The sequence below is a fragment of the Oncorhynchus nerka genome, linkage group LG10, assembly GCF_034236695.1.
Source record: "Oncorhynchus nerka isolate Pitt River linkage group LG10, Oner_Uvic_2.0, whole genome shotgun sequence".
In the NCBI taxonomy this organism is placed as follows: Eukaryota; Metazoa; Chordata; class Actinopteri; order Salmoniformes; family Salmonidae; genus Oncorhynchus; species Oncorhynchus nerka.
In genome coordinates, this window is record NC_088405.1 from 93,476,874 (window position 1) to 93,494,687 (window position 17,814).

General features: G+C 43.1%; 1 protein-coding gene across 1 annotated transcript in view; it reads left to right on the forward strand.

The window, feature by feature from the left end:
- The window catches only part of atp2a3 (ATPase sarcoplasmic/endoplasmic reticulum Ca2+ transporting 3), a 106,892-nt gene that overhangs the window by 32,746 nt on the left and 56,332 nt on the right, over nt 1–17,814 (forward strand). The window contains exon 6 of the mRNA XM_029657346.2: nt 9,608–9,688. Within this exon, the coding sequence (XP_029513206.1) occupies nt 9,608–9,688 (81 nt within the window). The remainder of the gene's footprint in view (nt 1–9,607; nt 9,689–17,814) is intronic.

Consider the following 17,814-nt stretch of genomic DNA (forward strand, 5'->3'; position numbering starts at 1 on the left):
TTGGATGGTGTATCAATACACCCAGTAACTACAAAGATCTTTCCTAACTCAGTTGCCGGAAAGGAAGGAAACTGCTCAGGGATTTCACCATAAGGCCAATGGTAACTTTTTTTTTTAACAGAGTTTAATGGCTGTGATAGGAGAAAACTGAGGATGGATGTACAACATTGTAGTTACTCCACAATACTAACCTAAATGACAGAGTGAAAAGAAGGAAGCCTGTACAGAACAAAAATATTCCAAAACATGCATCCTGTTAGCAACAAGGCACTAAAGTAATATTGCAAAGAATTTGGCAAAGCGATTCACTTTTTTGTCCTGAATCGAAAGTGTTATGTTTGGGGCAAATCCAATACATGACTGAGTACCACTCTTCATATTTTCAAGCAGTGGAGGCTGTATGTAATGGGTGTGCTTGTAATCATTAAGGACTAGGGGAGTTTTTCAGGACAAAAAAAAATGGAATGGAGCTAAGCACAGGCAAACTCATAGAGGAAACCCTGGTTCAGTCTGCTTTCCACCAGACTCTGGGAGACCAATTCACCTTTCAACAGGGCAATAACTAAAAACGTTTGGCAACATCTACACTGGAGTTGCTTACCAAGAAGACCGTGAATGTTCCTGAGTCGCCGAGGTACAGTTTTTAATTAAATCTACTTAAATCTATGGCAAGACCTGAAAATGGTTGTCTAGCAATGATCAACAACCAATTTGACATCATTTTGAAAATAATCAGATGTTGCAGAATCCAGCTGTGGAAAGACTGCCAAAGATTGCTTCTACAAAGTGTTGACTCACGAGTGTGAATAATTATGTAAATGAGATATTTTTGTATTTCATTTTCAATAAATGTGAAAACAAATTCTCAAAACATGTTTTCACTTTGTCATTATGGGGTATAGTGTGTAGATGGGTGATAAATGTAACACATTTTGAATTTGGGTTGTAACACAACAAAACGTGGAATAAGTGGTAAGTCGAGGGGTGTGAATACCTTGTGAAGGCACTGTAAAAGCCTTTCCACTGGGCCCACAGGTGCCAGCCAGGACCACGTGTGTGTGTGTGTGTGAGAGAAGTGGCTGCTGTCGTCCCTGTATTTAGGGGACTTCCCTTGTTCTAAGTCTCACCACCTGGTTACTGCTGCCCTGTTCTGAGCCAGGCGTGCTGCCCTGTTCTGAGCCAGGCGTGCTGCCCTGTTCTGAGCCAGGCGTGCTGCCCTGTTCTGAGCCAGCCGTGCTGCCCTGTTCTGAGCCAATTGCAATTTTCCAAGGTCCCTCTTTGTGGCACCTGACCACACGACTGAACAGTAGTCCAGGTGTGACAAAACTAGGGCCTGTAGGACTTGTTGATAGTGTTGTTAAGAAGGTAGAAACTAGGGCCTGTAGAACCTGCCTTGTTGATAGTGTTGTTAAGAAGGTAGAAACTAGGGCTTGTAGAACCTGCCTTGTTGATAGTGTTGTTAAGAAGGTAGAAACTAGGGCCTGTAGGACCTGCCTTGTTGATAGTGTTGTTAAGAAGGTAGAAACTAGGGCCTGTAGAACCTGCCTTGTTGATAGTGTTGTTAGAAGGTAGAAACTAGGGCCTGTAGAACCTGCCTTGTTGATAGTGTTGTTAAGAAGGTAGAAACTAGGGCTTGTAGGACCTGCCTTGTTGATAGTGTTGTTATGAAGGTAGAAACTAGGGCTTGTAGGACCTGCCTTGTTGATAGTGTTGTTAAGAAGGTAGAAACTAGGGCCTGTAGAACCTGCCTTGTTGATAGTGTTGTTAAGAAGGTAGAAACTAGGGCCTGTAGAACCTGCCTTGTTGATAGTGTTGTTAAGAAGGTAGAAACTAGGGCCTGTAGAACCTGCCTTGTTGATAGTGTTGTTAAGAAGGTAGAAACTAGGGCCTGTTGTTGATAGTGTTGTTAAGAAGGTAGAAACTAGGGCCTGTAGAACCTGCCTTGTTGATAGTGTTGTTAAGAAGGTAGAAACTAGGGCCTGTAGAACCTGCCTTGTTGATACCTGCCTTGTTGTGTTGTTAAGAAGGTAGAAACTAGGGCCTGTAGAACCTGCCTTGTTGATAGTGTTGTTAAGAAGGTAGAAACTAGGGCCTGTAGAACCTGCCTTGTTGATAGTGTTGTTAAGAAGGTAGAAACTAGGGCCTGTAGAACCTGCCTTGTTGATAGTGTTGTTAAGAAGGTAGAAACTAGGGCCTGTAGAACCTGCCTTGTTGATAGTGTTGTTAAGAAGGTAGAAACTAGGGCCTGTAGAACCTGCCTTGTTGATAGTGTTGTTAAGAAGGTAGAAACTAGGGCCTGTAGAACCTGCCTTGTTGATAGTGTTGTTAAGAAGGTAGAAACTAGGGCCTGTAGAACCTGCCTTGTTGATAGTGTTGTTAAGAAGGTAGAAACTAGGGCCTGTAGAACCTGCCTTGTTGATAGTGTTGTTAAGAAGGTAGAAACTAGGGCCTGTAGAACCTGCCTTGTTGATAGTGTTGTTAAGAAGGTAGAAACTAGGGCCTGTAGAACCTGCCTTGTTGATAGTGTTGTTAGAAGGTAGAAACTAGGGCCTGTAGAACCTGCCTTGTTGATAGTGTTGTTAAGAAGGCAGAGCAGAGCTTTATTATGGACAGACTTCTCCACATCTTAGCTACTACTGCATCAATATGTTTTGACCATGACGACAGTTTACAATCCAGGGTTACTCCAGGCAGTTTAGTCACTTCAACTTGCTCAATTGCCACATTTTTTTTTATTACAATATAAAGTGAATGATTTTGTCCCAAATACAATGCTTTTAGTTTTTGAAGTTTTTATGACTAACTTATTCCTTGCCGCCCATTCTGAAACTAACTGCAGCTCTTTGTTAAGTGTTGCAGCCGTTTCAGTTGATTGGAAGATTGAACATCAACAACAACAACAACACTGCCAGTCAGGGAGGGGGGAGGGGACAAACAGCCTGTCTCTATGGCAACCATCCTCAGACTAGCTCCACCTCTACTGAAGCACAGAAATGTTGAGGTTCAACAGCACCTCTTAGAACACTGAGAAGAAGCAGCACTATCAGGTATCCTGTTGAGTGTTACGGTTGAGGGTCTACACCAGAAGTTAATGGGTATCTGTAGGAGGAAGGTATATGGTGGGGGTCAATTAAGCTTGGAATGTACTGAGTGTAGGGAAAATGATCATATGTGGCAGGCATTGATAAGGGGGGAGAGAGTCATGGATTAGTGATGAAGTGGGTGGAGGTCAGGTCACGTTAAGGGAAAATGGACCGTTTATTTAGCACGTATCACTTAGTTTCCTGCCTAGCAATAAAGATACAATATTTAGCGAGAAGGAGACTCCACCCAAAGTGGGGTACATATACCACCACTATGGTAACCATGTCTTCCAGTCTGTTCAGCTGTTCGATCCTTTAGGGAAGAATAAACTTGGTTTAAAGATTTCATAGTGTCCGTTGAGTTCTTCCTCTGATAATTAGAACCTAACACTATCTGGGACATATAATACAACCCCAGCCTGACACTACTCTATATGAGGAACCAATGAGATCTAGCCACTCCAATCCTTTTTATTGTCTCTATGGCGATCTGGCATCTTTGAGCTGAGGTGGAGAGGGAAGTGTTTTCTTTTGAAATGAAATGGGACGTGACCCCCCCCCCCCCCCATCTGTAATCAGGGTCTCCTCTGTGGACGGTGAGTCCGAGTATCACTCCTCTCTGTCAGCAGCTCTATATAAATGAATGGGGTTTTGTTAGTCTAGCCCACCTAGTATCTGCTGAGTGGAGGGCAGAGCACACAGACAGAGGACACACAGACAGAGGAAAGACGCAAGTCTGTCAGGATGTATGTGGCCCACAGAGGAAAGATGCAAGTCTGTCAGGATGTGAGTGGCCCACAGAGGAAAGATGCAAGTCTGTCAGGATGTGAGTGGCCCACAGAGGAACGATGCAAGTCTGTCAGGATGTAAGTGGCCCACAGAGGAAAGATGCAAGTCTGTAAGGATGTGAGTGGCCAACAGAGGAAAGATGCAAGTCTGTCAGGATGTGAGTGGCCCCCAGAGGAAAGATGCAAGTCTGTCAGGATGTGAGTGGCCCACAGAGGAACGATGCAAGTCTGTCAGGATGTGAGTGGCCCACAGAGGAACGATGCAAGTCTGTCAGGATGTGAGTGGCCCACAGAGGTACGATGCAAGTCTGTCAGGATGTGAGTGGCCCACAGAGGAAAGATGCAAGTCTGTCAGGATGTGAGTGGCCCACAGAGGAAAGATTCAAGTCTGTCAGCATGTGTGTGGCCCACAGAGGAAAGATGCCATTTCCTACCATAGCAGATACTGGGTAGAGAGGCTTCCAGCTTGGCATAGTGTTCTGTATGTACAGCATTGCCTGAGCAGAGGAATATCTCTCTGTGACTTAATCTGGTTGCTTAGTGCTATTTAACACTAGTAAACACTCAGTAGGTAAAACCGCAGTTATTTTTTTCTCTCTCTCAGAAAGTGTCTAAGAGCATGTTCAGAATGAGTGACAAGGCAAACACTCCTTTTTAATTATTATTATTTATTTTCTTACTTACATTTCTTCTCCAAAAACATTTGTTTGTGTCAAGAGTCTTTTCTCTCCTGTATTTTGGATTAGTGTCGGTTCAAGTTGTTTCCATGGGAACTAGCGATCTGAAAGGAATGGAAATGGACACTCCACTACAGTGCCTTTTTGAGGAGAGCTAAAAAAAACATCAATGCAGTATATTTACACAAGTTTCCACCCTCCCCTCTGCAGCCTGCCTGGCTGGTTTCACATTGTCCCCAGTGCCAGCGTCACGCCACAGTTATGGGTGTGGAACATTCCCTGTTTTTTAAAATGATTTTCTTCACAGATAGAAACTGTCTGTACACTTGAGACAGACAGGGTTGTTGGAACTACGAACACATACAGGCTTAGACGGCCTGAAGAAATTGAAACCTGGGAAGACCTCCTAGTGGAACAGGAAAGGAGTGAAGATCGTCCCATACAGGAATGGGTGCCATGTAGCCAGTTCCCTAATAAACATGATGTTTGGGTTCCATTCTCATGAATATCCAATGCCTAACCTCCTCGGTTAGGGAACTAGAGATGGATTTAGGTGGTAATAAGATCAGAGTTGAAGAAGCTATGCAGTAGTGTATTTTGTCTGCTGTCTATCTTCAGGAGAACTGGGACTGTGAACCAAGCAGTAGTATGACCTTAAGAGCACAAGCAGCTCTGTCAGTGTGGTACTTGCTGTGGCATGATTCAACTAAATCAGCAATCTCAGACCATCACAAATCACATCAACCAGTGTTTGGTCTGATAGATACTAAGTTCCAGGAATGAATATCAGACCATCACATCAACTAGAGTTTGGTCTGATGGATCCTAAGTTCCAGGAATGAATATCAGACCATCACATCAACTAGAGTTTGGTCTGATGGATCCTAAGTTCCAGGAATGAATATCAGACCATCACATCAACTAGAGTTTGGTCTGATGGATACTAAGTTCCAGGAATGAATATCAGACCATCACATCAACTAGAGTTTGGTCTGATGGATACTAAGTTCCAGGAATGAATATCAGACCATCACATCAACTAGAGTTTGGTCTGATGGATCCTAAGTTCCAGGAATGAATATCAGACCATCACATCAACTAGAGTTTGGTCTGATGGATCCTAAGTTCCAGGAATGAATATCAGACCATCACATCAACTAGAGTTTGGTCTGATGGATACTAAGTTCCAGGAATGAATATCAGACCATCACATCAACTAGAGTTTGGTCTGATGGATCCTAAGTTCCAGGAATGAATATCAGACCATCACATCAACTAGAGTTTGGTCTGATGGATACTAAGTTCCAGGAATGAATATCAGACCATCACATCAACTAGAGTTTGGTCTGATGGATACTAAGTTCCAGGAATGAATATCAGACCATCACATCAACTAGAGTTTGGTCTGATGGATACTAAGTTCCAGGAATGAATATCAGACCATCACATCAACTAGAGTTTGCTCTGATGGATACTAAGTTCCAGGAATGAATATCAGACCATCACATCAACTAGAGTTTGCTCTGATGGATACTAAGTTCCAGGAATGAATATCAGACCATCACATCAACTAGAGTTTGCTCTGATGGATCCTAAGTTCCAGGAATGAATATCAGACCATCACATCAACTAGAGTTTGGTCTGATGGATACTAAGTTCCAGGAATGAATATCAGACCATCACATCAACTAGAGTTTGCTCTGATGGATACTAAGTTCCAGCCAGGGGTGAACGTTAAGTTAAGCACACACTACTGGATGATTCTCCAAAGGTTCCCTCCAGACAGTTGACAGTTTGCACTCAGTAATGGCGTAGGCTGCATTATGTTAAGGTAAGTATTCACTGTCAAATAGAACTTACTGATCCCAAGATCCTAGTATTAGCATTTAGATGGGAGAGGAGCGAGCGATACTCAGTCTGTGGGAGGTGATTGGAGACGAGTGATGGGTGAGTTGGAGGCGATGGGGCTACAGTAGGTGAGGAGGATGCTGGGAGTGGGAGTTTCAAAAGCCTCTTTTTTTGCAGTTCCCACACATACACCTCTGTTTCTTTCCTCGCTCCATCTCTTTCTGGTTGTTGCAGAAGAGAGGAGGAGTGGATTGTCAGATATAATGTGAGAGATTGAGTACTCGTGATAAAGTAGGAAAATGAGAACTCCAAGGGCAATGCAGGAAAATGCTATGATAGGTGAGGGGGGGGGGACACAGGAGGTTTTCTGAAATCATCAAACTAGCAGTTTGCCAAAGTTCTACCAATGAATGTGATGAAAGGTTTTTAATCAATACCTTAGGTTTGGTCAGTGGTTCACTTCCTGATTAGAGTTGGAGGGGAGGCCAAATAATGCTCCCACAAACACTAGGTCACACACTAGGTCACACACTAGGTCATGGAACATAGCTAATCACTGTCAGTTCGCCTTGCGTAATAATGATCATTCTGCAACACCAGATAAGGCAATAGACAAGACAGACTTTTCATGAGGGATCACCTTGAAAAGCCTAATTGGTGCATTCTGTTACTAGCCTTGTTTTAGTGAATAGCAGTGGATTAGGCTGATATCTGACGACAGGGTTGGACCCGTCTGAATAGCAGTGAATTATGTAGGCTGATATCTGACGACAGGGTTGGACCCGTCTGAATAGCAGTGAATTATGTAGGCTGATGTCTGAGGACAGGGTTGGACCCGTCTGAATAGCAGTGAATTATGTAGGCTGATATCTGACGACAGGGTTGGACCCGTCTGAATAGCAGTGAATTATGTAGGCTGATATCTGACGACAGGGTTGGACCCGTCTGAATAGCAGTGAATTATGTAGGCTGATGTCTGAGGACAGGGTTGGACCCGTCTGAATAGCAGTGAATTATGTAGGCTGATGTCTGGGGACAGGGTTGACCAATCTGGATAACATGTAGCACAGAACTGTGTTGATGTATGTATTTACCTCTGTAAACCATGCAACTTCAAACCATTACAGAATAGCGGATTGGTTGTGTGGTCATCAACATCAGTTGCATCATAGCTTTCAGTTATGAGGATGTCTGCTTCATATCTCATGACTTGTAAACCTCTTACTGTAATGATATCTTCATATTCTAGAAGTTTTTACTTGAAAAAAAAAATGCTTGGATGAAGCAATTCCAGCATCACTGTCCTGGTGTGACCCACCAACGTGCCCCAAAACTGTTGAATGTGAAGCTGTGACAAATGTGTACAGTGGAGCACGGTTCAAAAGACATTAAGGGTCACATGCCCACGACTCCTAAACCCTGTCATGAAAGATGACTTTAATATACAGCCAGACAGGAGAGAAATAGATTAGAGGTATTAATCCAAGCTGCTTGTTTATGGGTTCATCCCTCTGTGATGAGGGAGCTGAGTGCTTTCTCAGATGCGCGAGTGTGGAATCCATTTTATAGGGATGGCAATCGTGACTCGATCAGAGTTGCATCAAGGTAGTTTTTTTATTTTTTATTTTTTTGTATACGGTTGGCTGAATGTTGTTGACCTGCAAGGCTAAGCCAGGGCTCGCTGGCTGAAGTTACTCTGCAAAAGGCTTTGGTTTTTTTAATGCTGCGATTCGATAGGTTGCAATTGAGTGTTCACCTGGGGAACGTGGGTGGTTGCCGGCAGTTTCACAGCTAGTCTTCCATCTTCCTTCGTGATTACACCTCCTGGCCCGCTGGACTCACATCGTCACAGGTCACTACAGAGGGCTAAGATCCTCATTTTAAAATCTCACACACCTTTTCTCTTGTCTCTCTTCACTCACCTATTATCTCGTCTCAAATTCAGTTTAAGGGCTTTATTGGCATGTGAAACATGTGTTAACATTGTCAAATTCAGTTTAAGGGCTTTATTGGCATGTGAAACATGTGTTAACATCGCCAAAGCAAGTGAAGTAGATGAATAACAAAAGTGAAATATACAAAAATGTACAGTAAACATTACACTCACAGAAGTTACAAAAGATAAAGAAATTTCAAATGTCATTATTTCTATATACAGTGCTGTAACGATTAGAAGAGGAAAGAGTGCTTCCTACTGGCCCTCCAACACCACTTCCAGCAGCATCTAGTCTCCCATCCAGGGACTGACCAGGACCAACCCTGCTTAGCTTCAGAAGCAAGCCAGCAGCATCTAGTCTCCCATCCAGGGACTGACCAGGACCAACCCTGCTTAGCTTCAGAAGCAAGCCAGCAGCATCTAGTCTCCCATCCAGGGACTGACCAGGACCAACCCTGCTTAGCTTCAGAAGCAAGCCAGCAGCATCTAGTCTCCCATCCAGGGACTGACCAGGACCAACCCTGCTTAGCTTCAGAAGCAAGCCAGCAGCATCTAGTCTCCCATCCAGGGACCGACCAGGACCAACCCTGCTTAGCTTCAGAAGCAAGCCAGCAGCATCTAGTCTCCCATCCAGGGACTGACCAGGACCAACCCTGCTTATCTTCAGAAGCAAGCCAGCAGCATCTAGTCTCCCATCCAGGGACCGACCAGGACCAACCCTGCTTATCTTCAGAAGCAAGCCAGCAGCATCTAGTCTCCCATCCAGGGACCGACCAGGACCAACCCTGCTTAGCTTCAGAAGCAAGCCAGCAGCATCTAGTCTCCCATCCAGGGACTGACCAGGACCAACCCTGCTTAGCTTCAGAAGCAAGCCAGCAGTGGGATTCAGGGTGGTATGCTGCTGGCATCCAATGTCTAGATGGAATTTGTATTTGTGGTCCTGGCGACTGTACCTTTTTTTGAAACACCATTATTTTTGTCTTACTGCTATTTACTGTCAGTGCCCAGGTCTGAGAGAATCTGTGCAGAAGATCTAGGTGCTGCTGTAGGCCCTCCTTGGTTGGTGACAGAAACACCAGATCATCAGCAAACAGTAGACATGGTCTCTTCCTCCCGCTCTCTGCTTCTTTCTCCCTCTGTAGAATGTTAACCCAATACTTTCATCAAAGCCCCTGAACAGGCAGTTAACCCACTGTTCCTAGGCCGTCATTGAAAATAAGAATTTGTACTTAACTGACTTGCCTAGTTAAATAACCTGTTTTTGTTTTTGTCTAGTTGGTGACAAGGTCCCTGCTGACATCAGGATCACCTCCATTAAGTCTACCACCCTCAGAGTGGACCAGTCTATTCTCACAGGTAGGCTACAACGCTACATACTGACTGGTTAGCTGGTTGACTTTGGCTGGGTTGGTTGGTTAGCTGGTTGACTTGGCTGGGTTGGTTGGTTGGCTGGCTGAGATTAAACCGCTGTTCCTCTTAATGTTACCTACAACATGCTCGTACCTACGACGTGCACTTATGGACAACAGCCTCTTACCTTTACCGACAACATGCTCGTACGGTTACCTACAACATGCTCGTACCTACAACATGCTCGCACTGTTACCTACACCATGCTCGTATTGTTACCTACAACATGCTCGCACTGTTACCTACAACATGCTCGTACTGTTACCGACAACATGCTCATACTGTTACCGACAACATGCTCGTACTGTTACCGACAACATGCTCGCACTGTTACCGACAACATGCTCGTACTGTTACCTACAACATGCTCGTATTGTTACCTACAACATGCTCGTATTGTTACCGACAACATGCTCGTATTGTTACCTACAACATGCTCGCACTGTTACCTACAACATGCTCGTATTGTCACCTACAACATGCTCGAACTGTTACCGACAACATGCTCGTATTGTTACCTACAACATGTACCGACAACATGCTCGCATTGTTACCTACAACAACATGCACTGTTACCGTACTGTTACCGACAACATGCTCGTACCGACAACATGCTCGTACTGTTACCGACAACATGCTCGTACTGTTACCGACAACATGCTCGTATTGTTACCTACAACATGCTCGTACTGTTACCTACAACATGCTCGTACCTACGACGTGCACTTACGGACAACAGCCTCTTACCTTTACCGACAACATGCTCGTATTGTTACCGACAACATGCTCGTATTGTTACCGACAACATGCTCGTATTGTTACCGACAACATGCTCGTACCTACAACATGCTCGTAAGGTTACCTACAACGTGCTCGTACCTACAACATGCTCGTATTGTTACCGACAACATGCTCGTATTGTCACCGACAACATGCTCGTATTGTCACCGACAACATGCTCTTATTGTCACCTACAACATGCTCGTACTGTTACCTACAACATGCTCGTATTGTTACCTACAACATGCTCTTATTGTCACCTACAACATGCTCGTATTGTCACCTACAACATGCTCGTACTGTCACCTACAACATGCTCTTATTGTCACCTACAACATGCTCGTACTGTTACCTACAACATGCTCGTATTGTTACCTACAACATGCTCGTACTGTTACCTACAACATGCTCGTATTGTTACCTACAACATGCTCGTACTGTTACCTACAACATGCTCGTATTGTTACCGACAACATGCTCGTATTGTTACCGACAACATGCTCGTATTGTTACCGACAACATGCTCGTATTGTCACCTACAACATGCTCGTACTGTTACCGACAACATGCTCGTACTGTTACCTACAACATGCTCGTACCGACAACATGCTCGTATTGTTACCTACAACATGCTCGTACTGTTACCTACAACATGCTCGTACCGACAACATGCTCGTATTGTTACCTACAACATGCTCGTATTGTTACCTACAACATGCTCGTACTGTAACCTACAACATGCTCTTATTGTCACCGACAACATGCTCGTACTGTTACCGACAACATGCTCGTACTGTTACTGACAACATGCTCGTACTGTTACCGACAACATGCTCGTACTGTTACCGACAACATGCTCGTACTGTTACCGACAACATGCTCGTATTGTTACCTACAACATGCTCGTACTGTTACCTACAACATGCTCGTACCTACGACGTGCACTTACGGACAACAGCCTCTTACCTTTACCGACAACATGCTCGTATTGTTACCGACAACATGCTCGTATTGTTACCGACAACATGCTCGTACCTACAACATGCTCGTAAGGTTACCTACAACGTGCTCGTATTGTCACCGACAACATGCTCGTATTGTCACCGACAACATGCTCGTATTGTCACCGACAACATGCTCGTATTGTCACCTACAACATGCTCGTACTGTTACCGACAACATGCTCGTACTGTTACCTACAACATGCTCGTACCGACAACATGCTCGTATTGTTACCTACAACATGCTCGTACTGTTACCTACAACATGCTCGTACCGACAACATGCTCGTATTGTTACCTACAACATGCTTGTATTGTTACCTACAACATGCTCGTACTGTAACCTACAACATGCTCTTATTGTCACCGACAACATGCTCGTACTGTTACCGACAACATGCTCGTACTGTTACTGACAACATGCTCGTACTGTTACCGACAACATGCTCGTACTGTTACCGACAACATGCTCGTACTGTTACCGACAACATGCTCGTATTGTTACCTACAACATGCTCGTACTGTTACCTACAACATGCTCGTACCTACGACGTGCACTTACGGACAACAGCCTCTTACCTTTACAGACAACATGCTCGTATTGTTACCGACAACATGCTCGTATTGTTACCGACAACATGCTCGTACCTACAACATGCTCGTAAGGTTACCTACAACGTGCTCGTATTGTCACCGACAACATGCTCGTATTGTCACCGACAACATGCTCGTATTGTCACCGACAACATGCTCGTATTGTCACCGACAACATGCTCGTATTGTCACCGACAACATGCTCGTATTGTTACCTACAACATGCTCGTACTGTTACCGACAACATGCTCGTATTGTTACCGACAACATGCTCGTATTGTTACCTACAACATGCTCGTACTGTTACCGACAACATGCTCGTACTGTCACCTACAACATGCTCGTACTGTTACCGACAACATGCTCGTATTGTCACCTACAACATGCTCGTACTGTTACCGACAACATGCTCGTATTGTCACCTACAACATGCTCGTACTGTTACCGACAACATGCTCGTATTGTTACCGACAACATGCTCGTATTGTTACCTACAACATGCTCGTACTGTTACCGACAACATGCTCGTATTGTCACCTACAACATGCTCGTACTGTTACCTACAACATGCTCGTACTGTTACCTACAACATGCTCGTACTGTTACTGACAACATGCTCGTATTGTTACCGACAACATGCTCGTACATACAACATGCTCACATTGTTACCTACAACATGCTCGTACTGTTACCGACAACATGCTCGTATTTTCACCGACAACATGCTCGTACTGTTACCGACAACATGCTCGTATTGTCACCTACAACATGCTCGTATTGTCACCTACAACATGCTCGTATTGTCACCTACAACATGCTCGTACTGTTACCGACAACATGCTCGTATTGTCACCTACAACATGCTCGTATTGTCACCTACAACATGCTCGTATTGTCACCTACAACATGCTCGTATTGTCACCGACAACATGCTCGTATTGTTACCTACAACATGCTCGAACTGTTACCAACAACATGCTCGCACTGTTACCTACAACATGCTCGTACTGTCACCTACAACGTGCTCGTATTGTCACCTACAACATGCTCGTATTGTTACCGACAACATGCTCGTGCTGTTACCTACAACATGCCCGTACTGTTACCTACAACATGCTCGTACTGTTACTGACAACATGCTCGTATTGTTACCGACAACATGCTCGTACCTACAACATGCTCACATTGTTACCTACAACATGCTCGTACTGTTACCGACAACATGCTCGTATTTTCACCGACAACATGCTCGTACTGTTACCTACAACATGCTCGTACTGTTACCAACAACATGCTCGTACTGTTACCTACAACATGCTCGTACTGTTACCAACAACATGCTCGTATTGTTACCTACAACATGCTCGAACTGTTACCAACAACATGCTCGTACTGTTACCTACAACATGCTCGTACTGTCACCTACAACGTGCTCGTATTGTCACCTACAACATGCTCGTATTGTTACCGACACCATGCTCGTACTGTTACCTACAACATGCTCTTATTGTCACCTACAACATGCTCGTATTGTCACCTACAACATGCTCGTACTGTTACCTACAACATGCTCGTACCGACAACATGCTCGTACTGTAACCTACAACATGCTCGTACTGTTACCGACAACATGCTCGTACTGTTACCGACAACATGCTCGTACTGTTACCGACAACATGCTCGTATTGTTACCTACAACATGCTCGTACTGTTACCTACAACATGCTCGTACCTACGACGTGCACTTACGGATAACAGCCTCTTACCTTTACCGACAACATGCTCGTATTGTTACCGACAACATGCTCGTATTGTTACCGACAACATGCTCGTACCTACAACATGCTCGTAAGGTTACCTACAACGTGCTCGTATTGTCACCGACAACATGCTCGTATTGTCACCGACAACATGCTCGTATTGTCACCGACAACATGCTCGTATTGTCACCGACAACATGCTCGTATTGTTACCTACAACATGCTCGTACTGTTACCGACAACATGCTCGTATTGTTACCGACAACATGCTCGTATTGTTACCGACAACATGCTCGTACCTACAACATGCTCACATTGTTACCTACAACATGCTCGTACTGTTACCTACAACATGCTCGTACTGTTACCGACAACATGCTCGTACTGTTACCTACAACATGCTCTTATTGTCACCGACAACATGCTCGTATTGTTACCTACAACATGCTCGTACTGTTACCTACAACATGCTCGTATTGTTACCTACAACATGCTCTTATTGTCACCTACAACATGCTCGTATTGTCACCTACAACATGCTCGTACTGTTACCTACAACATGCTCTTATTGTCACCTACAACATGCTCGTACTGTTACCTACAACATGCTCGTATTGTTACCTACAACATGCTCGTATTGTTACCTACAAACATGTTACCTACAACATGCTCGTACTGTTACCTACAACATGCTCGTATTGTCACCGACAACATGCTCGTACTGTTACCTACAACATGCTCGTATTGTTACCGACAACATGCTCGTACTGTTACCGACAACATGCTCGTACTGTTACCGACAACATGCTCGTATTGTCACCTACAACATGCTCGTACTGTTACCTACAACATGCTCGTACTGTTACCGACAACATGCTCGTATTGTTACCGACAACATGCTCGTATTGTTACCGACAACATGCTCGTACCTACAACATGCTCACATTGTTACCTACAACATGCTCGTACTGTTACCTACAACATGCTCGTACTGTTACCGACAACATGCTCGTACTGTTACCGACAACATGCTCGTACTGTTACCTACAACATGCTCTTATTGTCACCGACAACATGCTCTTATTGTCACCTACAACATGCTCGTACTGTCACCTACAACATGCTCGTACTGTTACCTACAACATGCTCGTATTGTTACCTACAACATGCTCTTATTGTCACCTACAACATGCTCGTATTGTCACCTACAACATGCTCGTACTGTCACCTACAACATGCTCTTATTGTCACCTACAACATGCTCGTACTGTTACCTACAATATGCTCGTATTGTTACCTACAACATGCTCTTATTGTCACCTACAACATGCTCTTATTGTCACCTACAACATGCTCTTATTGTCACCTACAACATGCTCTTATTGTTACCTACAACATGCTCGTATTGTTACCTACAACATGCTCGTATTGTCACCGACAACATGCTCGTATTGTTACCGACAACATGCTCGTACTGTTACCGACAACATGCTCGTACTGTTACCGACAACATGCTCGTATTGTTACCGACAACATGCTCGTATTGTTACCGACAACATGCTCGTACCTACAACATGCTCACATTGTTACCTACAACATGCTCGTACTGTTACCGACAACATGCTCGTATTTTCACCGACAACATGCTCGTACTGTTACCGACAACATGCTCGTACTGTTACCGACAACATGCTCGTATTGTCACCTACAACATGCTCGTATTGTTACCGACAACATGCTCGTATTGTCACCGACAACATGCTCGTACTGTTACCTACAACATGCTCTTATTGTCACCGACAACATGCTCTTATTGTCACCTACAACATGCTCGTATTGTCACCTACAACATGCTCGTACTGTTACCTACAACATGCTCGTACTGTTACCTACAACATGCTCGTACTGTTACCAACAACATGCTCGTACTGTTACCTACAACATGCTCTTATTGTCACTGACAACATGCTCGTACTGTTACCTACAACATGCTCGTACTGTTATCTTCAACTTCCTTTTTTTTGAACCCCTCCCCCACCCCCTCTTCGGAGTACAAATATCTTCATTTTTTATAGCTTTTTTTGCTACATACATACATACATGCATACATGCATGCATACATACATGCATGCATACATACATACATACATGCATACATACATACATACATGCATACATACATACATACATACATACATACATACATACATACATACATACATGCATACATACATACATGCATACATACATACATACATACATACATACATACATGCATACATACATGCATACATACATGCATACATACATACATACATACATACATACATACATGCATACATACATACATACATACATACATACATACATACATGCATACATGCATACATACATGCATACATACATGCATACATACATACATACATGCATACATACATGCATACATACATACATACATACATGCATACATACATGCATACATACATGCATACATACATACATACATACATACATACATACATGCATACATACATACATACATGCATACATACATACATACATACATACATACATGCATACATACATACATACATACATACATACATACATACATACATACATACATACATACATGCATACATACATACATGCATACATACATGCATACATACATACATGCATACATACATGCATACATACAAACATGCATACATACATACATGCATACATACATGCATACATACATACATGCATACATACATACATACATACATACATACATACATACATACATACATACATACATACATACATACATACATACATACATACATACATACATGGTATATAAAGCAGTCACATAACCATAATACATTACCAAACAAACTCTTTAATCCCACCTCTCTGCCCCTCCCACCTATCACCATAGACCTCAGCTCTTTAATCCCACCTCTCAGCCCCTCCCACCTATCACCATAGACCTCAGCTCTTTAATCCCGCCCCTCAGCCACTCTCAGCCCATCCCATCTATCACCATAGACCAGCCTCGTTTGGTTTCCATGTGCCATATATTTTTCAATTGTGCTGTGATGTTTTACAACTTTTTTTCTACCTTTCTAATCATATATTATCCACAGATTGTGAAATGGATGAAAACCTTTCCGACAAGTAATTTGATTATTACATTTTTGGCTGACTATGGCTTTCCAAATTGCCCAACACTGCTATTTGTAAGGTTCATTTTAAGTGCGTGTTCAAATTTTTTTTTTTACATTCCTGAACCTGTGACCAGAAACCAGCTACATAGGGGCAATGCCAGAATAAATGATCTATTGATTCTGTGTCTTCGTAGCACAATCTACAGAGCTGAGATTGTTGTATGCCCCATATACAGTATATAACATTCTGTTGGTGGCAAGAATTTTATATAATAATTTAAATTGGAAAACTCTGTTGAATCAAGTGTAGGTTTTTTTTGTACATCGCAAAACATATGCTATGAAATTGGTACATCGCAAATCTCTCATTTATTTTGCAACCAGTATGATGTACCTGTCAACATTGTTGTCTTCAGATGAAACTGGTATATTTTTCTGTTTATGCCAGTTCCTTTCAGCCAATTTCTAACTGCAAACAAGTTCCCTACCTTCTCTTTTCCACTTGCCTCCTCCATTTTTGTGGTTGTGCTGCAATCAGTAGGTTGTAAATTTGGATTGGGTAAATATTCCCAGATATTTTCGATAACTGCATGTGACAAATACTCTGTTTCTATTCATAATATCATTAATACAGTTGAAGTCAGAAGTTTACATAAACCTTAGCCAAATACATTTAAACTCAGTTTTTCACAATTCCTGACATTTAATCCTACTAAAAATTCCCTGTCCTAAGTCAGTTGTTTTAAGAATGTGAAATGTCAGAATAATAGGAGATAATT